Genomic DNA, 27796 nt, shown 5'->3' on the forward strand with positions numbered 1-27796 from the left:
TAAATGTGTCTGGTTTGGGCTTTCATCTGCTGCCCGCGATCTGCTCCAAGCTCCTGGCATCTCTTAGCCCTCTTTGCTTCCCCTGGCACGTGAGAACTTTCCCATTAACCTGCCCCGCCTCCCGCCCCACCACGGGAGCAGCAACCTCGTGGCTGACAATGCACATCCTTTGTTCCAAGTGCCACACTGGGCACTGAACCAGCAACAATATGCAGGTTACCTGATTTACTTCTTTTAATACACTTCATTGTAATTATAACTGCATAAAAGAGGACAAGTTGGCAAGTAATTATAAGGTTAACTTGGCAATGTTTTATCCTAATGTGGAGGCACAGTTTCCTCCACAGTACTTGGGGCGGGAGGGGACATGTTTGTCTAGGGTACAGCCTATCGAGGGATTCTTGAGCATGGAGATGAAATACACAGGAGATGGGGAATTGGCTCTTCTCCCCGTAAATATTCCTTTATTTGCATGTGTTTCGCAGCCTCCTTAAAAAGCTAACTCGTTTATTCGGGCCTAATTAATGGAATGCCACAGAATGCATAATTAGGCTGTGACAGCTCCATCTGATGGATGGCTTTGGATTTGGAAACTGGAGATACCCCCCGTTAAGAGGGCTGAATACTTCCATTTCAGAATCTCACCGGCTGTGCGTGCCTCACGACCGTCCCGGCCGAGAACACAACTGTGGTTCCCGGAAAATGCCCCAGTCCTGGGTGCCAAGAGGCCTTCCTCACCTTCCTGTGTGTGATGTGTGTCTGCAGTATGATCGGGGCAATGGCGCAGACACCCTCAGTCATCATCCTTATCAGGTAAGCTTAGACCCAGGGACTAGAGAGGCCAGGCTCACCTTTCGCCCTCCCCGTCCCCATCTGGTGCTTGTCTGCAGTACTCTGGGAGGTCCGAACTTCGGGCGTGGTATGAGTCTTACAAGCCAGCTTCCCCAGGTTGATAGGAATCAGTTACATTTGATAGAGACCGGAAAGCATGGCCCCAAGGGAGATGATACTTTCATATCCTCCCAAGAATAGATCCTGCAGGCGATTTTGAATGTGGTCCTACATTGATTTTTAGAGAGAGCAGCAGTGTTGGAGTAAAAGGAAAATGGCCTTGGACTAGCCAAGCCCCCAAGTTCAACCCCTGTTCATCCACTGATTAGCCACGTGACCTTGGGCACATTTTCGCTCAGACTCATTTCTGAGTTCGGGCCCGGGAGCAATGTCATTGATCCTGCCAGCCTCCTAGAAGTGATGTGGGTCCCACCGAGGCCATGCATGTGCCAGCAGTGACTGCGCTTGTCCGGAACCACCCATAATCTGGTCTCTCAGGACCTGTCCTGGCGGTGAGTGAGGTGCCTCAAAGGTGAACTGTGGAGTCATATTCTGAGTAACTTCTACGTTTCCAAAGTTACCTAGATTTGGGTGAGGAACCTAGAAATGGGATGCTCCGGCCCCCAGTGTCTGTCTCGAACTGGAGGAAGTGACCCCAAACAGACAGACCCACCTTACTGGGATGCAGCTATCTACACAGACCAGGGTACTCCCAGGGGCTAGAAGCAAGCAAGAATGAACTACTTGAACTTGACCTGTACAAATGCACATTCCCAGCTTCTATATCCAGCTTTGCTCCCCTTCTCCCCATGCCTACCATGTTTCCTGATCTCTGTTCTGAATTCCTGAGGAAGAACATTTCTCCAAAGCCCTTATGTCATCTAGAAGGTCATTAGCAAAGCCTTGTTAATGTGCAGAAGCATTAAGGTAACAATAGCAAATTGCCATTTTATACTTTCTAAACTTGAAAAACCAATTTTCAACATTCACACCCAGCGCTTGCGAGGCTGTGGCAAAACTGGGCTGGGTAAAATCACCTATGGCTGGTGGCATTGAAAAGCCTATCACTCCTTTCAAAGAAGCAATATAGCATTGTGAATCAGGAGTCATAAAAATGTTCAGATATTTTTATGAGGTAACCCTACCCTTCAACACTTAGGAAAATACTTCCCTCCCAGAAAAACAGCTCAGGGCAGGCAGATTTTTATTACAATGTTAGCTATAATAGCAGAAAAACCTGAATTGGGATAATGAATTAAATTACAGTACTGTACCATAGCTCAATGGAATAATGAAAAATTCTTAAGAATGTGAAAAGTCCTTAAGAAGTGAACTGTTGCATTTAAATTCTATACAGAGGTTGACTGTGTCAAGCATGGATATGGACAAAACCCGTCAGGTCCTAGGTATGGCTGTGTTATGGGTGACTTTTCATTTAGAAATCCCTATGAAGTTGTATTGTGTTGGTCACCCACAAAAGGTGCCAAGATTCAGGAACAATGACCTTCACGGCCATGAGCAGTGACTAGTCCCTTTGTTTCCTCTCCCCATGACTTCTGTGCAAAAACCAGCTCACTGTTTGTGACTGGCACACCAAACACAGAAAGTTGAAATCTTAATCACTTCGAAATCTCAGCTTGAGAAACAGCTCTTGGGGATTTTCGGGAAACATTTGATTCCTTTAAATAGATCAGCAACAGATGGCCTACGTGACCTAGGCTGGGCCTCGGCCATCACATAACCCTGTGCTCTGCCGGGGCCTGCTGGAGGCCCAGGCTCGCACGTTGTCCCCGTCGAGATGGCCAGGGTAGCACCTTATTCTGTCACTATCCCAGTCCATTTGGCCATCACAGGTATTCCAGGCAGGCACAAGGGCACAGTCTAGGCCACCTTCGAGGTATATGCCGGCCCTTGCCCCATTCCAGAGTGATGGCCCCACTGTAGCCCACGTAAAGCAGCTCTCAGAACATCCACAGGTGAGGATACTAGCTAACACCCCCTGCACCCCCCTTCAGAGCCAGCACTGAGCTCCTGTTTTAATTACGTTTACATCCTTATTGCCATTCCCCTTTTACAGAGGAGGAGGCCCGGGGAGTGGTTAAGCAAGCAGTATTCTCGAGGTCGTCAGCTAGTGAGTGGTAGACCTCAGATCCCATCCCTGGCCTTGCCCCGAACTTTCCATAACATTCAGACCTGAACTCTCCATTTCTTCCTAAGTAGATCTGAGAAGCAAGATTCCCCCATGGGAACAAGTTCCTCAACAGGATATGAACAGAGATCTTAGCACCTTGCTCATTTTATTCCTAGTGACATGATAGCTAAAAGGAAATCAGATTTCAAGTGATAAATATTCTAGCTCATTACGCCAGCACGTTTTCTTGAAAAGGAGAATTTGCTTTTATTTATGTGTCTTTCAACTTAATACCTTCAAGTGGGTATGCAAAAACCAGAACCGTGGAGCCAATAATAGCTCCGAAGAACTTGGATTTTGTAACATGCACATTCTAAAGAGAGCTGGCTGTGTTTCCGTCCAGAAACATCGATCTCATCATTGACATTGTACATGTATCTGGCTAAATCAGCCAGAGAGTGGTTTCCCCATCACTCCATGAAAGTCTTAACCTACTTGCCTGTATCCCACTCTTTACAATTGAGAAGAAAGGGGTGTTTCCCCAAGAATAACACATTTATAGTTTTCACTGAAAATCTTAGAAATATGGCCAAGATTGTAAAACCTACATCTCTGTTCATTTTGGTTTTTTTTATTTAAAAAAAAAAAAATTTTTTTAACGTTTATTTTTGAGGCAGAGAGAGACAGAGCATGAACAGGGGAGGGTCAGAAAGAGAGAGGGAGACACAGAATCTGAAACAGGCTCCAGGCTCTGAGCTGTCAGCACAGAGCCCGGCGCAGGGCTTGAACTCACGAACCGCGAGATCATGACCTGAGCCGAAGTCGGACGCTTAACCGACTGAGCCACCCAGGCGCCCCTGTTCGTTTTGGTTTGACAGTGTCTTTTGGCCCACTCTACCAACAAGCCAAAGACATGCCCACTGAGGCTCAAACCAGGTCATTGGATGGATGGCACTGGATGTTTGGATGAATGATTCCTGGGGTCATTTAGCTAGAATCTAATTCTAGCTAAAATAGATTAATAGATAAATGATCTCTCAATCTATCAGTCAATCTATCTATCTACTAAGTCCTGGGTACTAGATATCCTAGTGGACTTAGATATCCTATTGCAATGTAACTTTGTTTCTAACATTTATTTCCTACAGAATTGATTGCCTAGGTCCTCCCTGTATTGCATGAGCCTTCCTGGTCTTTCAGCCATATTGAAGTGCTCCTGGTATTTACAAAGTCTCAGCCACACTGGACTGGCTCTAGGCCTAACCAGGTCCTTCCAGGAGACATAGTACTGTGCTTACCTCCCCATTTCCCCTAGGGACTCCCAATGGGAATGGGATAAGAGGAAGTTTCTCTGCCTGTGGTGTCCAAGATTACCTGAAGGATACGTGTATGTAGTCCGTCAAATACCTCTCTCTTCATGTTCCCTCGCCACCCCACCAGAGATAGGGCCGGTCTGGGTCATGAGTGGGAGACATGTGCTCACCCCACCGACCCACCCACATATATGTTACTCAGTACATCATCACTGCACTCACAGTGGACAAGATACAAAGAGTCCCTGGGCCCAGAGAGGACAAGCATTGAATTAATACTAGTTTCAAGAGTAAGAGGCATTATGAAAGAGATGTTATTAGCCAGGAGGGCCCCTCTGTCTAGAACTGGTCATTATTTCTAAACCCCGTCTACTGTCACGCTCATCCCAGAAAATGTTACACTCTGAGAGTGTGCTAGAAAATGTGCGAGAGGGTCATTCTAAGGGACTATTCTGGATAAACCAGAGCCAGGGTGATTGAGTCCATTGAGAACAAAGAACCATGACCAAGGGGTATTGAAACTGGATATAGTCAAATGGATTATTCTGCAAGTGGCCCATCTGCGGTGTCAAGCCACAATCATCTGGTTGATATCACAAAATGACCTGAGAAGGACAAGGGTGTTCACAGCACTGGCTGTTTGAGAAACGTTCAGAGAAATGGTCTTCCCAGTTGATACGTCCCCAATATGTGTATTCTATCAACTTAAGATATTTGCCCGTCCTGGCAAAAGTAAAATGCCTTTAAATGAAGACTTTAGGGACCACATTTGCATGTCTTCCTCCCAATGACAAGATTAGCCTTATTATTTAAAAAAAAAAAAACAACCCACTGTTAATTTCCTAAACTTATCTTGTTAGTGCAGTTATTTATCAGACTTTAGACAGAGAAAGCAAAAAAAAACAAAAAAAACAAAAAAAAAACCATTAATTTCTAGAGAATGGCTCTGATGGACAGCAATGGATGACTCTGGGGTCTGTTAATTGAAGAGGAGTGATAAGGATCTTTTTTTTCCTCTTCACCTCTTTGCATGTAGGACAGTCAGCCCTGAACTCAAGTCTTACGCCCTGGGAGTCCTGTTCCTCCTCCTCCGTTTGTTGGGTATGTATGCTCTTTATTCCCTCAATAATAAATTGGATGCTTATGACCAGGTGAGTAAATATGCGTGAATTTGTCCCACTTCTTGAGCTTGTCTTTTTCTTTCTTCTATGAAGTATAATTATTAATAAACAAGAGAAACCTTAAGTCTGTAAATTTTGCTCTGTATTTAGACCTATGCAGTCTCTAGATACCACAGAGTTTTCATTTATATAATCCCTGTCTTGGTGCCACCCTGGATTCTCACCAGCATAAGGAGGGAAAGTGATGGCACCAAAGAGAAAACCATTTGATGGTATAAGGTGGCTCCCTCGTTGAGCAACCCCCCGAGCAGCTTGTGAAATGCTTCGATTATGGGCTGCCAGCTAGGACAGAGAAGTCTTCTGACAATGTCTCACAAATGGAAACTTTGATCTCTTTAAATTTTTCCAAACTACTTGAGTTTATTTACCTTGGGTTTCCAGGATGGGAAACAGAAGCTTCATGCTACAGAAGCTGTATTCCAAGGTTTGGTATGGATAAAAAGAATTCAGTCTAACCCTGACATTTTTAAGTTGAGAAAACATAGGATGGGGATATTCCATGGTTCTCCCTGGGTCCTGGGACAGGTTGGGGCGAAGCAGAAAAGGCTGGCCAGGTAACCCAGCTGCCAGGCTTGCCTGACCCTTCTCCCTTTAGACCTCTGTTGCTTTATGAACATCCCTGTGTCAAAGCCAAGATCAAGACAGGGTAACATTTTTTTTTCCTTGAATAATAGTGGTCTTCTTTAATGGGCATTAAATGGTAAATAAATATGCAAAGGGAGATAACCATGGCCTGTATTTTCAGTGTAAAAATTAAACTACTCATTCTAAGTATATAATTGTGGATGAGCACAAAGACTTAGCTATAGAAAATGTTTATGAAAATGTTTGTAAAAAATGAAAAATTGGCCATAACTCAAATGTCCAGCAGCCTGGAATTAGTTACATCCATTATGATCTGGAATCCCACTAAGATTTATGTTCCCCTTTAACATTCTGAAAGGTATTTATAGACTTGGAAAGAGCACATGACATGTGGAGGGGGGACAAGGTCTATGATATACTAAAGTGTTTTTAAAGTATAAGCATGGAAAAATATTGGAAAGCTAAACACAAACATGGTATATTATTGTCTTTGAATAATATTATGTTATAAATAATATTTTCTAGAGGTTTTAAAATTTTGAATGAATATATATGTGCCTATGACTTAAAAAAAATTTTTCTTAATGTTTACTTATTTTTGAGAGAGAGGGAGACAGAGTGCAAGTGGTGGGGGAGGGGGGTGGGCAGAGACAGAGAGGGAGACACAGAATCCGAAGCCGGCTCCAGACTCTGAGCTGTCAGCACAGAGCCTGATGCGGGGCTCGAACTCATGAGCTGTGAGATCATGATCTGAGCTGAAGTCAGACGCTTAACCGACTGAGCCACCCAGGTGCCCCATATGTACCTATTACCTTTATAATGAGGTGAATTCCTGTATAATATATGGAAGAATATGAAGGATCCACTCACAGGGTCCTTCCTGGAGAATGGTAAATACAGGGTGTGTGCACCTCCTCACTTCCCTTCTCCACCTGTAGCCAGATATTTCTAGTCAGTCACTGTGATCCATCCTGCTGTGCCCAGGACAGGGTCTCAGAGTCCTCCCGATGATTATCAATCCATGTAGGTGGGTAACTAGGGAGACCTAAATGGCATTTTTATCTTAGGTCAATTTTGTGGAAAACAGAAATGCTCTAGGTATGAAGATCCCCAGTTAAGACAAGTTTAGTAGGAATTCAAACTAAAACATTTGGGCCTTCCGGGAACTTGTAGTGCCCTGTAGAACTCCATAATCATGGGGTAATCGTTAGGTTGATTCTTTTCTTCTTCTCGGGAGGGTGAAGTCTGCATGCATCATCCTGCCTTACCCCTGTTGCCCTAACTTGGATGGATAAATAGATACATGAATGTGTAACGTCAGGTAGCAAGTTGGGGACCCTTATTTCTGTAAATAGTGAAACCACTTCGCATATACATTCATTCAGCGCACTAACGTTTATCGAGCACACCCGGTGGGTTCAGATCTCCGTTGACCATACCCAGGTAAGTGGGTATGACTTCCTAGTAGTCATTTTGCGAGCTCACCAGGGAAGGTGGGAATCCCCCATCTGTGGGATTGTTGTAGGAGAATCTCCACCTCTAAACAGACGCTTAAAGACTCAATATAGCAGGTAAAAAAAAAAAAGTTACCCTTCAGAATAATTTGATGGCATAAAAGGAAAAAAAAAAAGGCTTGTAAAATATTTCTGAAATGTTAATGAAAATTAGAGGGTACTTGAAGACAGAATGGAAAATTATAGAGCTCGTATAATGTGACACTGTTAGGATCATTGTATGTTGCCCTCATGCAATTCCATTATTTATATGTCTGCCCCAGGAATAATCAACCAGGCATTATCTATAGTGGTATTTTTCAACTTCTGTGACTGATCCCCAGCCAGAGAGAAGTTTTACATTATGGGCCAGTGTGCACATACATATGCATTAATACAGCTGGAACAAAAATCTCACACAAAAAATACCCTTAATATATGTGTGTATTCTTTTCTGTTTCATGCTTTTTAAAAAGTTGGTCATGACACAGTCTATTGATTTTGTTGCCCATTCATGGGTCACAAATCAGTCTGGAGAACTCTGCTCTAGCAGGATAGGACAGCTTCATCTTTTACTTAAAAGCAGCTTATCAAAGAAGTCTTTGCTGTTGGCCTGATTCCATTTCCTGCAGCAGCACCCGATGTGATTAACCACCAGTTAATGTTAATGAGGGGTCAACCAAGAAATCGGCTTCCATGACATTGTCGACCTTTGTGCTTGGGCCCTGTATGGGTAATGGGAATTCAGTAGAGCATCACAGCTTGGTGATGGTGTCTACACAGGTGCAGTTGGGGACACGTGGAGGAGCCACCTCACCTTGCCTTGGGATGGGGCGGGGGTGTGGGTCTGAAACAGTGTGACGTCTACCTTAGACATGAAGACTGAGCAAGAGTTATGTAGATGAGCAAGGAGAGAGGGCTATAATGGAGGGACTTATGGAAGTCCAAGCCTGGGAGGAAGCACCATGTTTGGGGCCACAGGAAGTCGAGTGTGGCTAGAGTGTGCAGGACAAGCAGGCACGGGCCAAAGACGGGACAGGATGGGTGGCCGTCAGAACATGACCTGGAAGGGTTGCTGCCCTGTCAATAGCTTTGACCTTTCTCTCTCAGGTAAACGAAGTCATTGATGGTCTTTAACCAGATTGTTGTGTTTTGGAGGAACGCCCATGGTCCACTGTATGGACAATGAGAATGTACGGACTGAACTGTAAGCCGCTGGTCTAACAGAGTAGCTGATGGCCTGGGCTGGGGAGGGGCGGGTGGAAGAAGAACCTTCGAGGCCTGGTCTCTGAGTGAAAGTGTACCTGCTGCAGTATGTAAGAGGGAAGAAACCACAATGACAGCTCCTTACAAAGGCTTGGATCACATGATGAATGGGGACATTACCTACTAAAACAGGAAGACTAGGAGGGAGAGGACTTTGGGAGTGGCATAGGCCAGCACTGTCCAGTAGAACTTTCTGAAATAATGGAAATGCCCTATATTTGCATCACATGTGGCTATTGAGTACTTGGTTTCTATAAATTTTAATTACTGATTTTTATTTAAGTAGCCACTTGTGGCCAGTGGCCAGTCTCTGATGCACCACCCTTAGGAGAGCGTGAGGAAGTGGGGCAGCATGGGGAGATCACTCTTTCCAGATACAGTGAAACCTTGGTTTGCGAGCATAATTCATTCCAGAAACATGCTTGTAATCCAAAGCACTTGCATATATATCAAAGCGAACTTCCCCATAAGAAATAATGGAAACTCAGGTGATTCATTCCACAACCCAAAGATACTCATATGAAAATGATTACAATACTGTGATATAATACAAAATAATTGAGAAAGTAGAAAATACAAAGAAAAATAAACAAATGAACCTGCACTTACCTTTGAAAACCTTCGTGGCTGGTGCGAGGGCAACAAGAGAGAGAAGGGTTATTGAGTAGGACAGCTTTCATTATCACTAACAGATGTTGACTACAGTACAGTATTGATAAACTCTTGTCATATACAGTATTTAATGTAACTGGCAATAAGGCAGCAGAGGAAAGCGTCTCTATCTGCAGGCAGCCTGACCTAGCATGAAGCAGAGCATTCCTAAGCTTACTCTTTGATGGAGAAGCAAAGGACTGTCCCGAGGTGCTTTGAAGTGACAAAAAATACACTAGAGCCAGCTGTGGGCACCTTCCAATGTTCTGAAAAATCACTGATTTCTGCCAAACATCATGGCCTGAGCCCGAGCATCTGAGCGTGGGAGATGATCACCCACCATCCCGGAGAGAGAGAGAACCATTGGCTCAGTTGTGATCATGTGATGTGCAGTGTCACGTACTACTCCTATTGGAAGACATTGCTCATTTATCAAGTTAAAGGTTAAAAATGTTTTGACGTCTTGTGCAGAAGAAATTACTCCCAATCCAAGGTTTTACTGTAATTAGCTATGAAGAGTATAAGGAGAGAGGGTAGGACCCAGAAGTGAATGGGAGACTATTTTTTTCCTGTTTCTTTAAATGCCAGTGGAAAGGAGTTGATAGAGCAGGGACTGTAGTGTCAGGGGTCAGTGTGGCTCCGTGAGCTTCCCCAGCAGCTTTGGAGTGGAAGTGGGAACACGCGGTTGGTTGTATCAATGGCAGGTGTGGTAGAAGGAGTGTGGGGCCAAGAAATTAAGGAAGACCAAAGTGGGGTTAAATGGACTATGGTACCTCAGCTGGATAAGGGAAACATGACAAAGCCCAGGGTGTAGAACCGCATTGGTGTCTGTGGAGAAGCCCAAGGCTTCTGGTAGAAATCGAGTGGGGGAGAAGGGCACTGAGCTACGTCAGTAAATTCAGAGTAAAGTGAATGGTCTCCTCCGAGCAGAATTCCTGATGCAGTCAGATCCGTCCCTCTTCATCCTTTTGCAAATGCCTGCTCGCTGCTTTTCTCTCTGGGTGTTGGCAAGCCATCTGCTTGAAGACCTGGTCCAGAATCTTGGCCCTGGGGTCCACTGCGTGCCTTGGATGTTAGGCTAAGTTACATTAATGGAAACAAATAGTCGCTGAGATCCTGCTACACCCAAGACACTGTTCAAGATGCTGCGAAGAATGTAAAAATACTCAGGAGCCAGCATCCTGCCCTCAGGGGGCTCCAGTGGGAGAGTGAAGCAGGTATGAGGAATATATAGGGCTAAAAGGGTCCGGACCTTGAATCTCCAGGGAAAAAGAGATTTTACTTGGCTAAGTAGTTGCCAGTGTGGAGTGAATGACAGATTTAGAGAAGACTGGGTATACATTGAGAGTTCTGATTTAGGGAGATCAGCCTGGCAGCAAGGTGCACGGAGATTCTGTGAGGTGTGGCACAACTAATCAACGCATCGAAGGGAGAAGCTGCTAACCACAGCAGGGCAGTGGGCTTAAGAGGCAAGGACAAATGGAGGCCTACGGTGGAGGTAACATCTACTGAGACCCCCTCACCCCGTATCTAACTATATGAAAGTAAAAGAGAACCAACAGAAGCACAAGGTGCAGCAGAGAATTTCAGCCTCAGTGACGCGGCATATGGAGAAGCCTTTCATAGGGCAGGAGATGCAGTCTGTCAGGTGTCTCAAAGGTATTGTTGGGGCTGGGCTGGCCACCACAGACTCTCCTCCCACCAACGCCTGCTCTTAGTTTTCAGAGCACCTGCTAAGCAGAAAGCACTGAGAATCTCAAGGTGCCCGTCTGGACCCAGGTGTCATTCCCAAGCAGACTGTCCCCAGATCTTGGGTGATTCATGAAGGTACTGCAGGAACAGCACATCTGGGAAGCTCCTGATACGGTGCATCAAACATTTGCCGAGCTCCTACCATGAAGTCGTGAGTATAGAGAAGTTCTACAGGCAAGTGGGAGACATGAACCCATTAAATGAGCGCTTTGCAAGAAGTAAGCGCAGTGTGCCAGAAGCCCCACATGAGAAGCCATGCGCCCAGCCGTGGGAGGATCGGGATGGGGTACAAGGGGTGGAATGCATGGAACACCCCTCCCACTCGTCTGTGCGTCTGTTTGGTTGTTCATCAAACATTAAGCAACGATGGGTCTGACATCCTCAAGTGCCGCCATCACCCAGGATCTGCTTCCCTACCTGCACTCAGGTGTCATCACATATTCACCGTGGACCGCTCTGCAGTCAGGCACAGCAGGATTTGAGTCCGGCCCTGCCACTACTGGCCGGATGGGTGTGGGGAGGCTATTTGAGCCTTAGTGACTTGAACATGGAGCCCAGGGATAAAATGAGAGTAGAGCAGCATCACCCAACCTCTCCGACTCAAAAAAGTGAATGTCAAGTGCCCACGGGCAAAATGCTGGCCAGTGCCAAAAGTCCAGTCTCTTTCTTGGCATTGCTGAAGCAGAGAGAATCTATTTTTCGCCCACCCCCTCAGTGGCTTGTGCTGGTCAGGACAGTAATTCTAATCAGGCTGAAGAGGGATTGCACGGTGACTTCAAGTCTAGGCAGGTAATCTGGAGAGGAACGGATACGTTTTGAAATGTAAATGCCAGAGTAATTTTCAGCTTCCGTTTTGTCCCAAAAAGGTAGGTGAATTTCTTTTCCTTACAAAAGCCTTTAAGTTCATCTTTAAAGTTTACACCAAAGAGTATAAATAGGCCCAGCTTTTTCAACGGGGGGTGGGGGGTGGGGGGGGGCGGGGAATGAATTAAATAGCCAAAATACAAAACCATGGGGTTTAATCTCCGTTAATAGATTTCAGGAAAACAGAGACCCTTTCCTTGAACAGTACTGCAATTTTTGCATTGAAATATATAAACATGCATGGCTGCAGCTGGGACCAGAGTGTAATAGGAAGAAAGATTTAATCCTTTTAATATTCTCTGTAATAGCACATAACAGCACGGAGCCTCCGGGTACCCTTCCCAACCTACTGTGGGTTTCCAGCGTCTCCGTGATGGGGCACTAGTTCATCCTTACTCCATCCGTGAGTGTCTCCCCAGGAGACATAGGGAGAAGGGAAGGCAAAGGGACGGGATGCTACCGTAGCCTCCAGGGAGGAAACACACAGTTTCTAGAATACCATACCATCATCACCCTCCCTCCTCGTTCCTTAGGTAACTGAGGGCATAACAGAATGAAGAAGCTCAGAGCAGGAATAGGTCCTATACCTTATCCACTTGGCACCCCTTCTGGAAGCAGCTGATTATCCTCCAAAACAGACTTATTCTTAGGACATGAAGGAGTCTTGCCAGTTAGGGTTATTCTCTGAGTCTTGGTTTGAAGAGTATTTTGCAACTCTTTTCTCTGGAGATGGTGATTTCAAAGAGGGCACATCTCCAGGTATCCAAAGAACAGGAACGGAACTGGATTTGTTAAGAGCCCACTACACGAGGGGCTTTCACAAATGCCGTCTCATTCGATCTGTATAAAAACTTAGTACAGGGAGGCATCTTGTGCCCATTTTAATAAGCAATGCGACCGAGATTGAGTGGAGTGACTTCCCAGGGTGGCAGGCTCCCAAGTGGCAGAGTTGGAAGCCAGAGTACGTGATCTTGGGTCCCAAAGCTCTCATTTTCTCCCCACCACCGAGCAACCTTCAGATGTGAGCTCTCTCTCTCTGAAGAAGGGCAACTGTCAGCTCTTTCTTCTGACAAGTATCTGCCTGAGTTGTTCTGCAAAATACTGAGTTTGCTTACAAAACAGTCTCCCAGCCTTCTCGATGCATTAATAACCCTGGAGAAGGGAGCACTCTGGAAAGATCAGAACCCCTGTTTCACCTCTGAAAGCTTCAAAACCAGCCTTCCGCAAGCCAGTTATTCCCAGGAGCTTAGCAGCAGGGTAAATAAGATGTTTTCTGTAGCCCTGGAAATCCCTGATAAGAGCCCTAAAATCTTCGCTTCAAATCAACAAACTTTGAATTAGTAAGAAGGAGATTATTGGGTTTGGGGTTTTGAAATGTCAAGCCTGAGACAAATAATTAATCTCTCTCAGCTTCAGTTTCCCTGTCCATAACATAGGGAGTGTTATAGGGTTATGGACGGGGGCTCCTAATACATTCAGAGTGCCCCCCGACAGTGCCGGGGAGAGGGGTAGTTAATAGACAGTAGTTACTGTGTTAACCTTAAAAATAAAAGTTACTTACCAGCAAAAATGGGTTTATTCAGGAATAACAAAGAATTGAAATTTGGGACATGCAAGTCACTGCAGCACCACAGGCAGGTCCTGTTGTAAACAAAGGAGAGGAACATTATTTTATAGAGAAAGAGGAGGAAGTTAGGAGGTGATGCTTCCTCAGTGGCTGAGATAGTCAGTTTCTTGTAGGAGATGCAATGCACTTCATTCCCTCCTGGGACCTGTAATTGAGGATTCTTCTGTTGGGGTCTATAATGAACAGTTCTTCCTGTAATTGACATTGAGTGGGATGGTTCCCCATTTTATTCCCACTCCATTTCAGTGAGGTGTCCCTTTATTAATTTTCACATTTCCCCCTTTTGATCAAGATCCTTCTCCAAATGCATCACGGAGCAAGAGTCTGGTTTTCACAATTCAGTGGCCTTTTTTGGTCCCTCAGTGCCAGGAAGGATCTTTCCTGGGTGTCACATCACTCGTCCGTGGAAAATTGTATAGATGGGAAACTACTGGGATCCGTTCGAGTCGCAAGGACCACTTCCATCTGTAGTCCATACTTATCAAGACTGTAGGTGCTAGAGAGCATGTCCTTATTGGTCACGGCATTTTTACAAGGGTTTGACAGGCACCGAGTACAGAATCAAAAGTAACATGACCGTTCCAAATTATGTGATGGTTTTAAAACAAGATCCTAGATCTGAAAGTAGCCAATGAGAAATATTTGTGGGCACTTACTCCCACGTAGGGAAGGAAAGTCCCTCGTATGGGGACAAACCCCAGAGTCACGTGTACCTCCTGGGAGTCCCCACTGAAAGCACTCATGGGAACAGAATAGGGGATATTCTGGAAGAACCCAGGAACCTCCTGGAAGAATTAACCAGGTGCATTTGGGAAGATACAGTGCAGGTATAAACACGAAGCAATAGCTGGTGAACTTTTTGCAAAACAGCAAAACTTCAAAGATGTTGAAAAGCAGCATTGTTATCTCAGAACTGCTGGAACTTAGGTGTATTACTAATAATACAGTAAAGTCGAAAATTCAGAAGCCATGAATTTCGGGTAAGACTCCAGAGGAGTCCATTAATATCCAAATGAAAGAAACTCCTGTGAACCCCGAACCTTCTAACAGGTCTGATCCAGAGATCTCATCAGATGTCGTCTGCTCCGGGGCCGGGAAATCCGGATTTTCAGGTCATCGGATGGCGTGCAGGTCCAGTCAGGCTGTGGTGCTCTCTATAGAGGGGTCTCGTGGATCCAGGAGTCTGTTCTCTGGTGTTTGTCAGCACAGGATTGGTCAACAGTGCCTTACTGGCAAGGTTGAACAGAATCTTGTCTATTGGAAAAGACACCTCCAGAAAAAAGTCCAGGTTGCAACGTGTGATGCTCAAGGTCTTTGTCTTCCGGTAATACACGGTGAGAAGACTGAAGCATGGCTGTTTTTAAAGAAGCAATTAGGCCTCTCCAGTGTTGAAGCATGCCTTTTATCAATGGTGGGTTAAAGTGCTACCAAACCCAAGTGGGGCTTCCCGTCCCTGAAGATGCCAGTACTCAAAGAGATGAGCTTTTGATTGAAAAGGAATATAAGCTTTATTCAAAAGGCTGGCCACCTGGGGAGAAGGCAGGCTCTTGTCCAAAAGCCAACTCTGAAGTTTCTACCTAGCCCAGGGGGGTTTATAGAGGGTTTAGGGTAATCAGCAAAGGGAGTGCAGTGGCCTGCAACATTCCCTCATCGTGTGCAGACTGGATGATGCCAGCTACAAACATTATCTCAGTGCTCGGGGCTCTGGTTCATGTTTGTGATGTGCAAGCATACTGCGTTTTACCAGAGCAAGGTCTACAGACACACAGAGGGAGGTCGATAAAATCATTTGTGTGACCTAAAAAAAAAAAAAAAAAAAAAAAACATTTTGCTTAAAAAATTGCTAGGCTAATCAGAAAGCCGCGGCGGCTTCAAACAGACTTGCTGGCTTCTGTGGCCTGGCAGAGTTTTGGTGCTTCTGTGCTCCAGGCTAGTGGTCTGCAAATCTCAGAGTACATTAATTCTGCTACAGATCAAGGGCCTTAGGTCAGCAAGAATGGGTTAACCTGAAGCAAGTTAACCCTTAAGACCAGCTGGAGTGCAGCACATTGGACACCCTGTGACCATCCCAACAGGGCTGGATCTGAGACTTGGAAGGACCAAGGGCAGTGCTCTCAGCCAAGCCAATGGGAGGGTCTCTACCATTCTGCCAGTTGAGTGCCCATTAGCACCATTACCTGAGGGTTGTGGGTGGGATGCAGAATGGAAGTGTTGTAAAACTGGCCAAACAACACAGACTTGTCAAAGCACCTGACCGGTAAAACGGGTTCCCTGATCACTGTGAAGTTCATCCCCCCAGGTAGGGTTATTTTCTTCCACCAGAATTTTAGCCACAGAAGAAACAATGGTCTGTCTGCAAGGGAAAGCTTCAGTCCAGAGAGAAAACCTACAAACCATGACTATAAAACTATCCAGGAGATGGGGGAAGCTGTATGAATTCACTTGCCAAGACTCGAATGGCCCATTGGGTAATTTAAAAAGTCTTACAGCATTGCAAACAGATTTCCCTGCATTTTGTGGTAGGGAGGTGGGCACATTTGTGGTCTTAATATTTCCTCAGGGCGCCTGGGTGGCTCAGTCAGTTAAACTTCTGACTCTTGATTTCGGCTCAGGTCATGATCTCTTGGTTCATGAGATCGAGCCCCATGTTGGGCTCTGTGCTGACAGTGTGGAGCCTGCTTGGAATTCTCTCTCTCTGCCCCTCCCCCGCATGTGCACACATGCTCTCTCTCAAACTTGGAAAAAAATATATTTCCTCATCAGTATTGGTTCATAGCTGCTGTCATGTTGTTAATAGACCAATGGTTTAATACGTGTGCAATCGTAAGCGATAGGAAATTTAGAATTTCTGGTAGGGCCGGATTGTTAGTTGGTCCAAACCAGAGTTCTCTTTTTTTATTGAACCAACAATTATTAGATTGCTAGTCCTGTTTTTCATTTTTGGGGGCCAATTGTTGGGCGTCTCTGGTCAGTTTTTCCAAATGATTGTTTAGGAGAACATCCCTTTGGACCATGACAGGGGTTTGGCTACTGGTTTCCCTAAGAGCAGCATTTTTTGGTGGACATATTAGCAAGGTGGTTTCTTTTGGCCTCTAGGGAGTCGGTTCTGGAATGCCCAGAATATAATAATATACCAAATATTATTATATAATATACCAAAGTCACAAAGTATTCCAAAGGCTAACTAGATTATCAGTTTCATTATTCGCGGTTTTACCCTCGGCTGAGGTAAAAACATATAACTCAGCCTGATGGGCCAAAGGTAGAGGGACCGCCAAAGTGACTTCAAAAGGAGCTGCAGTGGTATACCATCATATTTACCATTTTCATCCTTTAAGTAAGCACCTTCAGTAAACCATGAAAAATCTGCATTGGTTAGAGGAGTTTCCTATACATGGTCACAGGGAGTCCAGTGGTGATCCGTCAGCATTAAGTGACTGCAAGAGGTCTGGTCCAGGAAGGAGGCTCAGAGAACAGCGGGTGAAGGTCATTGCAGCGAGAAAGTTGTAGGAGGAGCAGCTGTTAGGAGGATGTCCTCAGAGGTGAGGTGAAGAGAATTTAGGATTCAGGCTTCTAAATGATGTTTAGAGGGGGGTCCCATGGCGTCAACTAAAAGGACAATGGCAGGAATGGCTCTGACGAGAGGGGGGTATCCCTGTGCTACAGGGACATGTTGCTGCTGATGGTCCCATGTTTTGGTGGGGACTTAAAGGCATTCCCTTTCTTCTCACATATAAACAGGGAAAGGGGAAGGTGATAATTAGGGTATCTGAGAACAGGGGGCCTTTATTAGTCTTTGCTTTAAAGTCTCATTAGCTGTGTCATCTTGATCTTTCCAAATAACAGGGTCAGGTCTGTCTGTTTTTTGTTTTTGTTTTTTTTAGTAAGGCATATAGAGGTTCAGCCATAAGAGAGAAGTCTGGAATCTAATTTCAACAGTAGCCAGCCAGTCCCAAAGAAACCTCGTTAATTGGCAGTTAGTTTTAGGTTTGGGGAGGTTCTGGATGCCATGAAAATTACCTGGATCCACATGTAGTCCTTATTTCAAAACTGCAGTTTCTATTTGGAGACTTTTTTAAAGAAAAGTCTATTTTTGAGAGAGAGAGAGAGAGAGTGTGCAAGTAAGGGAGGAGCAGAGAGAGAGGGAGACACAGAACCTGAAGCAGGCTCCAGGCTCCGAGCTGTCAGCACCGAGCCTGACGCAGGGCTCAAACTCAGACTGCGAGATCATGACCTGAGCCGAAGTTGGACGCTTAACCGACGGAGCCACCCAGGTGCCCTTCTATTTGGAGGCTTTATGTCCCTTTAAGGCCAAAAGCTTTAAGCAGGTGGATGCTGTTTTCTGTAAAGAAGTTTGAGAAAGGGAGCAGAGATGGAAATCATCTCTGTAGTGTGACAAACAGCCAGATCAACTTTAAGGTGTGTGAAAAGCGAGAAGGGCTCTCTGTGTAACCCTGGGGTATTACTGTCCAGGTAGAACCACAAAGATCCTTCTCAACTAGAACACTGAAAAATGCACTGCAGTTGTCAACTACAGTGAGGATTTGCTTTTAGTAAGAATAGATGTCAGTAGCACATGGAGCTTGGGAATAACAGTATTGAGGGATAATAATATTTATTGCCTAGAGGTCATGGACAAACTGCCATCTTCAGCCATTGGGTTTTCTCACAAGTAAAACAGGGATGTTACAGGGACTAGTGCAGGGGCTAAGAAGGCCTTGATCCCTGTAATCATCTATTTTATGGCCTTGATGCCTTGAAGGACTACTTTATTTATAGAATATTGATTATTTCTGGGGCAGGGGGGAGGTTTTGACGGATCTATTTGAATCGATGGGAGGTATACTATGGATTCTGCCAATATCAGTTGAAGAGCGTGCCCATAAAAAGGATGCTGGCCAATGCCTCAGGGACAAAGGATTGATAACCCCAGACACAGCTCTAGTGGTGTCAGAGTGGGAGCAAATAATAGGTGCCAAAGGGTCACTTAATTCACCAGGTTGGCTATTTTGATGACCACTGGCAGATTCTTAAGGAGAAAGAAATTCTGGCATGATATTTTTCTAAGAAATCTCAGCCCAATAAATAAATAAGGAGAAAAGGGTGAGTAGCTCTCAGTGGACCTAAACAAAAGGGAGTAGGTTCCAGAGACTGGAAACTGCTGAGGTTTATTAGAGACCCCACCCCCACACACTATTTGAACTGGTTTTGTACTCCGAGACAGCGGCTGCTGTGTAGCAGGGGCTTGAGCAACAAGAGTGCAGTTTCTGAGAATCAAACTCTTTGTCCCTATTGACAGCCCATCAGGAGAGTGCTTTCTCTGAGCCGATAGATAGAGAGGCTTGGGAAGAGCCCTGTAGTTCCTCGGGGCCCTGACACTGGGTACAAAGGCTGCAGGGGACTGTGGCACTTCAGCCTGTCACAGTCTTTTTCCACGGTCCTGGCCCTTTGCAATAATAGCAGATATTAGGGGAGGGTTGGTTGTCTTTAGGGGCATTCATTTGCCAGCATTGAAAATGGAGAATTGTAGCACTCTTTTCTTTTAGATGACTCATCTAGAGCGTAAGTGAGCTGGCTTGCCCAGTTAAATCTGGGGTGTGCAGTTTCCCATTCCATCCTGGTCCTTTTAACAACAACAACAAAAGTATCCATGTTCAGCCCATTAATAAATCGAGTTTAAGGGTGCCTGGGTGGCTCAGTCAGTTAAGTTCCAAACTTCAGGTCAGGATCTGACAGTTTGTGGGTTCAAGCCCCGCCTTGGGCTTTGTGCTGCCAGCTCAGAGCCTGGAGCCTACTTCGAATCTGTGTCCCCCCCACCCCCTCAAAAATAAACATAATAAATAAATAAATAAATAAATTGAGTTTAATGCTACCTGGGGGCATTCCACATCTAAAGGAAGACCAGAATTTTCTTTAAAGACAATTTGGAGTTGATTGTAATAGTCATGAACAGGTTCACCAGGCTTTTGTGTGCAAGCCTGAATTTTGTTCCAATCAACAGGCTTAAGTAAAAGCTACCATCATTGGTGGGTACAGCATTCTAGCATCCTGCCAAAAATTAGGGGTCTGTTTCCCTAAATCCCCCCTCAGGGTGGTCCCAATGGGCTAGTTTCATCCAGTGTTTGGCCTGGCCCTCCCCAACAAGCACCTGGACTACTATAAATCTGAGAAACCAGGTTGGTCAGTTGGAATAACTGTGAAATTCTTCAGCAAACCTTACAGGAGTCCTCGGCCACTTTAGAAAACTCTTTATGGCTCACAATTTGGCTTTGTTCCAGGGAACAAAGGCAATGTGGGGTTCATTTGGATCCTCAGAGAGACACATATTAATAGGTCCAGGAGAGGAGGGGAAGGTTCCTTCAGAGGAAAAGGCAAGTTCAGTGAAAGGATTAGCCTGAGGGAACATACGGAAGTAAGGAGGCAGTGCAGGGAATAAAGGAAAATGGAGCCAGAGGTGGGAACCAAGCCCAGAAGCTGTGAGACAAAGGGGACAGAGAAGGGGAAAAGTGGCCTCAGCAGCCCTTTTTTTGTTTGTTTGCCTCAGCTACATTCCAGATTCCTGATGATGTTTGGAAGCTTTACAATACCAGTCAATACAGGTGCCCCGTTCTGTTGACAGTTTTAGAACCAGGCCTGTCCAATTCAGTTTTGAGAAGAGTCAGGAAGATGGAATGTTCCCCACTGAAGATCCACATTACTTTTTGTTAAGTGGTCCCGCTTAGTTAGAAATGCACATGAAGAGGGACCACGGGATTTGAAACATAAAACCAGCTGGGCTCGCAGAAGAGGGGAGGGCACCCTCTAAAGCAGTTTGACAGCTGGGGCCCCCTTTCTTAGAGGTTTATTCTGTAGAGGAAAAATTTTCAACAGGAGCGACCTGGTTCCAGAAGGAATCAGGATACTTTACCAAAGGCCAAACGAGTACTCTCAGAAAGAACAAAGCCTTAAAACAGATCTCAAATAAAGTCTGGGGAGCTCAAAACGCAGAGCTTGAAATCCAAGAGACAAACTGACCTTCAAAACTCCAAGGTCAACAGGAAGGCAGCTCACTGAACTCCGTGGGCACCTGCCCTGGTTGCTCACCAGCTCCCGAGCTGCCGCAGGTCTTCTCTGGATCCCACCTCTCATCACCAAATAATGGTAACCTTAAAAATAAAAGTCCATTGAGGCACCTAGATGGCTCAGTCGGTTGAGCGTCTGACTTGATTTTGGCTCAAGCCATGATCCCAGGATGGTGGGATCAAGCTCCATGTCAGGCTCTGCACTGAGCATGGAACCTACTTGAGAGTCTCTCTCTCCCTCTGCCCCTCTCCCCTGCTCTCTAAAACCTAAAAGCCCATTATTTTACCAGCAAAACATGGGTTTATTTGGAAGCAGAATTGCAACTCAGGGCACGCAGGGTATAGCAAAACCGTAGACAAGTCCTATCGTAAAGGAGAGGAGTTACTTTATGGAGGAGGAAGTCGAGAGGGGTTGTTCTGAATGAAAATCCGTTGTAGAAAAGCAAGAGTTCAGCGTGATGACAGCTTCTTACTGGCTGAGTTGCTGGGGTAGTTGATTTCCTGTAGGAGATGCAACCTACATCTTTCCCTGTTAGGGTCTGTAATTGACCCTTGTTCTTGCTCTATGGCTCCCCCGTCTGTCCTCTCTAGTCTGTGTTAGAGCAGTTTCCCATCATTAATTTCCACCATTATTATAGCACTCTTGTGGGAGTCTCCATTGGTGACTGGGGAGGCAGTATCTTGCAGGGACAGTCTGAGATTTTATTTGGCCCACCAGAGTGATAAACAGAATGATGGATGGGTGGCTGCATGGGAGCATTAGCCATCAGGTGAGTTCTAGAATGACCTTTAAAAAAAGAGATCCAGTCAGTTCTTCTCTGGTATTCTTTGCACACCTGATAGCCAGAGCTCCCCTTTGGGGAACAATTTTAAGCCAATATAAAGATGAATCTGGTGGGAAAGCCAGTTTGTTTTTTTATAAATATAAAGGGAAACTTATAAAGGTTAGCTTAAAGTATTAAACCCAGAGTTTATTCTAAATTAGCCCCCCAACCCCCTGTATACCATGAATAAGTTAACAAAACCTGTGGGCCCTATGGAAGGACCAGACTTGTGCATAACACCTCATTTATAACAGGGCTCATCTTGACCCTGGCCAGGTGGGCAGTATTAGCTCCATTTTAAAGATCAAGAAACTGAGTCACCAAGAGATCAAGCGACTTGCCCCAATCCTAAGGCTTTCGACACAAGTTCAAGGTTCTTTTCTTCTCCAGCACAAAGGCTCTCCAAAATATGGAAAGCTTTTCTAGGCACTTAGCTTTCTAATTTCTGTTTGAAGGCTTTTTCTGACTCCTTCCAGGCTGTGTCATCTGGTAATGGAGCCTGACAGTAGGCAGGATAAAACCGACACCGTTAGCACAAAGAAGTATGCCCTACTTTAAAGATAACACAGTATTTTGGAAACCCTCACACAGATACAGATTCATGAAGGAGTTACATCTTGGCATTTTAGAGGGATATTTTGGTTCAAGCAAGTATTAAGGAATGGCTCCTTTATATTGTAAATTTCCTCTGATGTGCTTAAAATATGACCACATTTGCCCAATGTGGATTTGTCTGCAACTCTTCCAGTCCCTCTGCACTGGGAGCAAAGAGCCCGTGTGCTGTCAGTCCCTTCCCACGGTAGAGCTGTTGACAGTGTCCTCACAGGCCACTCCCCACTGTGCCGTGACAGGTGAGCTAGGACAAAGTGACCTCAAGAAAGGCAGAAGGAAGAAGAGGGAGGAACATTTGGGGGCTATCGCAACCTCATAAAACCCAGAGAAATAGGTGAATGGAAGCAAGTGATCCCATGAGACCATAGAAACAGCCAGATTTGTCCCATTTTCCCCGAGTCTATCAATTTAAAGTGGCTCCCAATCTCCATTTCTTTACCTAAATAATGTGGAGGGTGACTTAGTTTCTCTTACGTGGTTGGCTCCATTGGGTTAGTCCAGTGGGCTCGTTTTCTGTTACATGAACCAGGGCATTTGTTGCAGGGTGGGGGGCGGGGGCTGGGAGAGCACTCACTGGTTGGGGAGGAAGGCCTCAGACTCATGGACAGACTTTAGGGCAGACAATGCTGGGATTCTAGGAGTTTCCATTCGGCCAGACCAAGCAGACCTGGAAGCTGCAAAGAGGGAGCAGGTTGTTGATTTACAGAGTCAAGCTGCTTGGGAAGTTTAATGAGGTTTCAACTAAAATTCCTACTCTGGAATTTCTTTCTGGGCTAACCCGGGACCGAGCTGGGAAGTGCTAAGGCACCTGGGCCCAACCTTGTTGGCACTGGGACAGTGCAGCACCCCTCCCCCTCCCACACGCCCATCCCAGGCCTGACATTAAAATGAAGGAAGCATGGTCTCCCTCAGTGAGCCTTTTCCCTCCCAGGCTGCCTTCAGGGGGCCCCTCTGAAAGGAGGGTTTGCAGCATGTTTGACACACGTGTTTTAATTCTGGGGATCGTGAATGGACATCAGGGGTTCATGAACCACCTGAAATATGGGTGTGATTCTTGTGGGTAGATGTAATTTTCTGGACTTAGGATCTAACTCTCATCGAATTCTCAGAGGGACCTTCCTTAATAAAGAGTGAAACGCTCCAGGGCTGGCCCTGGAAGGAACATTCCAGATAGCAGGATACCCCAGAAATGGGATCTCAGAACTGTTGCCACCTGCTTCCGGTGATCACTCTCTGCCTCTAAGGTCTCTCCCTGGATATGATTGGCACCACATTCTGGCCTTAAGTGTACTTTTTTGTTCTGAGGTAATTAATCTGTATTAATGAGCCATTCACTGATTTCCCATTGCACAGATGAAACAGTTTCCCCCCCCCCCCCGCCCCCCCCAACAGGCCAGAATCCCCAGGGGATGACTTCACAATGCTGATGAGCGGGCCACACACCAGACATTCTAATCTAGTTGTTCTAGGAGGGAACACCTTGGATGATTTTAATGTGCAGCCAGGACTGATAACTTTGGAGCTTGGACAAGGGACAGAAACACAGAACTGAACTGAGGAGAGTTTTCATCTCCGCCATTTTTGATCGCTGGTTGAAAGTGCCCGAAATACTCTAGGGTGAGGGTTTGAAAACGGGTTCCCGGCTCAGAATGAAAAGGATTCAATCCAGTGGTAACATCCAGGGGAAGGGAAGTTGTCAGCATGTATGCAAATGGTTTCCATCTTAAACAATACACACATACACATGCATGTGTGCGTGTTATACATACTTGTGTATGTAACACGTGCACACGTATGAGGCTGCATGTATGCATGTGTGTGTACAGACACACACACAAAGGTTAAATGCGCTCGTTTCAACTTCTGTTCCCAACTCCCTCCACTCGGACACAGCCTTAGAAGCCCCGTACAGAGAGCACGATACCTCCTTGCATTTCCTCTGTGTAGTTGTACTTCTCTGACACGCAGAACGGTCCCTTCAGGGAAGCTTCTCTGTCTCTTCTCAGACTCTCAGCGGATGACAGTAGTAGCAGACGTCATTTATTTTGTGTTTACTGTGTGCCGGGCACCGTCCTAAATGCTTTTCCTGGGTCCATTTAGTCCGTTTTCACAGCAGTCTGAGCAGAAGTGATATTATCCCCATTTTGCAGATGAGGAAACTAAGGCACAGGGGGCTTAGAGACCTCGTGCAGGTTTGGGCGGAGCTGGGGTTCGGACTCCGGGCTGTCCCGGCCCGTGCCGTGGAGCCACCCAGTGGGACACGCCAGCCCCGTGGTCCTGTGGGGGGAGGGCGGTGCACACGTGTGGGCTGGAGAGGCCAGCCTGCAGAGCCCGAGGGTAAGCGTGCCGTGTTCTTTCCCCCTCTCGCAGGCTTCATCCCCCCTCCCCTCATCTTTGGGGCCGGCATCGACTCCACCTGCCTGTTCTGGAGCACATTCTGCGGGGAGCAAGGCGCCTGCGTCCTGTACGACAACGTGGCCTACAGATACCTGTACGTCAGCATCGCCATCGTGCTCAAGTCCTCTGCCTTCGTCCTCTACACAACCACGTGGCAGTGCCTGAGGAAAAACTATAAACGCTACATCAAAAACCACGAGGGCGGGCTGAGCACCAGTGAGTTCTTTGCCTCTACTCTGACCCTAGACAATCTGGGGAGGGACCCTGTGCCCGCCAGCCAGACCCATAGGACAAAATTTATCTATAACCTTGAAGACCATGAGTGGTGTGAAAACATGGAATCTGTTTTATAGTGACTAAGGAGGCTGAACTCTGTATTAGTAATCAAAGGGTCATTTTTTCCTAAAAAAAAAAAAATTTTTTTCAAAAAAAAAACCACAAAACTCAGTACAGAGACACACACACCACACGTACACACACCACCACCTTTGTCCTTTTTCTCAAAATCAGAGCCAGACAGGATTCAGAATAAGGAGAGCACGGGATCGTGTGTCTGACGTACGACCTGCTGGGGCCCAGAGTCTTCTCTTTGAAGGTTCTTCGGGATGCCGATCGCCGCAAGCAACAGGCACGGCCAAGTTCAGGGAACAGTGGTGGCCCAGCTTGGAGGATGGACATTTCTGGATATACATACACACACAAACCATTTTTTTAAAAGTCTACTAAAAAGCCCAAGTTGACAACATTGCCAGGATAAACACTAGTGACATACCCCGTGCCACCCGCCCCCTCCATGCAAGGGTGGGGGGGGTGTGCAAGTCGGAGCGGGAGCCCCCCCCTCTAACTTTTGCAATATGGGTCACTGTGTAGACGACTCACCCAGTCTGCATGTGGTTCAAGGCCCCAGAGTTCTCTCAGCGATGCTAATGGGTGATCCGTGCTGGAGTCTGTAATTGGCACCTCTCACCAGCTCCATGTTCAAGACTGAGGGCCCAAGGGGGAGCCGGGCGTGGGGGGGCCAGCACCCCACCTCCCCCCACAGCACCCCCCCCAGCCCCACAGAGTGACCTCAGGAAGCAGCGGGCCTCACCTGGCTATGACTGACTTTGCTCAGAGCCGGTGAAACCCAGCACAGTCCAAGTCATTTGCTTACATTTGCCAAACATTTTGCCATTTAAAAAAAAAAAAAATGCAATGCATATGAATTTCAAACTGTTGTATGTATAATCCTCTAATACTATTTTTAACCACTTCTAAAATCTGTGTTAACTCTTCAAGTCACTGACACAGTTCTCTAGGCTGAGTTTATTATGCTGGTTGCTTTTACTTTTCTCCTTTTTTTAATGCACCAAAAATATAATGTGATTCAAGGGATGCAATTAATCTATTGTAATTTTTGTTTTATCATTTGGTCCTCATTCGGATATTCTGCAAAAACAAGGATATACAGTGTGTTAGAAGAAGAAGAAGAAGAAAAAATGCTTGGAGAAAGAGTGTATAGGCAGCTTGCCTTTAAAAGAATCACATTTGAGACAACAGGGGATAATGTGATGAATTGCAAATTCGCCTTCTGGCTTTATTCCCCATGATTCAGTGATCGCTGTCATGGGAAGCCCTTTTATATTCATGCTTCACATTTCGAGAGGCCTTCTTTTCAACCCGTGGAGGAGACACACTTAGATGTTGGTTGTGTGCAGGGGTGCGGTGCTTCTGGGGCTAGGCAAGAGGAAGAGCAGTTCCCTGGCCCCAGCTGTGGGGCGGTCTGTGGCGGCGAACAGACCCGCAAGGTCGCGGAAGCTACCGCTTGTCCGATGCATTAACATGTCTCTGTTTTCAGGGTCAGTCTTGAACAAAGAGGCCTTTGTCTGTTTCAAAAGTGGCCAAACCTCAAACAGCTAGCAAGCAGACCTCATTGTTTGGGATGAGAATCTTGGGAAAACCTCTCGCAGTCAAGCAGCCTCAGCCTCATAAGGCCACGTCCGTAAGGGGACAGAGCTTATGCGAGAGTGTGTGCACGCACACCCACCCACCCACCCACCCACACACACACCCACACACGGCCCGTTTAACGTACCTTTCGTGTTTCTTCAGTGACCTTTGTCCGGGCCACTTGTGGCCCTGGGGAAGCTCTCAGGGGTGGTTTGGTTGGCTGTTTGCCTTTTCACCTCAGACACATATTTGCAGTTCACCCAGAGGATAACAAAAGAATCAGGAAAGAAAAGAGTGGAGGCTCTGAAGAGAGAGAGGGCTGTTGTGCCACATTTCTAACATACACCATTAATGGGGCAGTTTGAGTGACAGCCCGAAAGCAGAGAAAGCACCATCCAGCAAGGAGGACCCAGAGAGAAGCTGGTGTCCCGGTGCGGGGCCACCGTGATCAGCTGCCTGGGACAGGATGCTTCCAAAACACTCCCACGCGCTTACTTTTAGTCTGTCCTTGTCGGTGAGCACAGGGACAGTCACCAATGTGTTAACTAGTAAAAGGAGGGATTGTTCCCCAAGCGATTCATAAAATATGTATGCTGTGTCACTCCAAAGGTTTTGAAACCTTCCTGTACAGGTTTGGGGGTAGTGTTGCTCTGAAATGTATTGCTAACAGGGCACTGCCGTCTGCATAGCTCTCCAAAACTCAGTACGCACACAGCGAGGCCCGATGACCTGGTGTTTTCACAGGGCCATTTGCTTAAAGAAAAAAAGCTTTTTGAAAACGCTTTGCATTTTTGGATTTTTTTTTTTTCCCTAAGATTTTAGGATGAATGAGATGTTAGGATGAAAAAGGAAAACACTGCCAGGGCTCAATTTTGTCAACAAGTAGGTATGAACCGAAAGCCGTCTATTGCGAGATGGCTCTAAAGTGCGTTGTGTTACCTTTTAGGGTTTTAATTTCTCTCCTACTACAGAACAGAAAACGTCTGGTTTTAGTGTTTCCTTTTGTGCTGCAAAGAATCATTGTACATACAGTGTTAGATCGAGCTCCTCGGTTATTTGTTTGGTTTTGAGTGATTGAAAAGATTCCCTGCTAAGAGCTCCACTGGACTAACAGAAAACAAAAACTTAAGGGAAAGAATAAACCTAGAAGGTTAATGCTAAGCTTCTCTCTCTCTCTCCTGCTACAAACTCCTCCGCCATCTTGGTCGAACGTGCCCAGAGATGGATGAAAAGCCTCTCTTTGCTGTGACTTTTGACGGACTTGTGTAACTCCTACGTA

The 27796-nt window shown here is 46.0% G+C and overlaps 1 protein-coding gene and 1 long non-coding RNA gene across 4 annotated transcripts in view; one reads left to right on the plus strand and one right to left on the minus strand.

Annotated features, from left to right (window-relative positions):
- Positions 1 to 27796, plus strand: part of SLCO3A1 (solute carrier organic anion transporter family member 3A1) — a 310573-nt gene that overhangs the window by 276557 nt on the left and 6220 nt on the right. Inside the window, exons 8-11 of one of the 3 annotated variants that reach the window (XM_027067983.2) lie at positions 638 to 813; positions 5312 to 5376; positions 24562 to 24804; positions 25099 to 27300. In XM_027067983.2, coding sequence (XP_026923784.1) covers positions 638 to 813; positions 5312 to 5376; positions 24562 to 24804; positions 25099 to 25145 — 531 coding nt within the window. In that variant the 3' untranslated portion in view covers positions 25146 to 27300. Of the gene's footprint in view, positions 1 to 637; positions 814 to 5311; positions 5377 to 24561; positions 27301 to 27796 lie in introns of those variants that run through there. The other 2 variants (XM_027067982.2, XM_027067981.2) reach the window with 2 other exon arrangements.
- LOC113601939 (uncharacterized) lies at positions 14558 to 24565 on the minus strand. Its single transcript, XR_003423291.2, has 4 exons — positions 24116 to 24565; positions 22766 to 22865; positions 20709 to 20839; positions 14558 to 15492 (listed from the first exon to the last, which is right to left on the minus strand). It is a non-coding gene; the product is annotated as an uncharacterized LOC113601939 (long non-coding RNA).

The sequence above is a fragment of the Acinonyx jubatus genome, chromosome B3 (assembly GCF_027475565.1).
Source record: "Acinonyx jubatus isolate Ajub_Pintada_27869175 chromosome B3, VMU_Ajub_asm_v1.0, whole genome shotgun sequence".
NCBI classification, from domain to species: Eukaryota; Metazoa; Chordata; class Mammalia; order Carnivora; family Felidae; genus Acinonyx; species Acinonyx jubatus.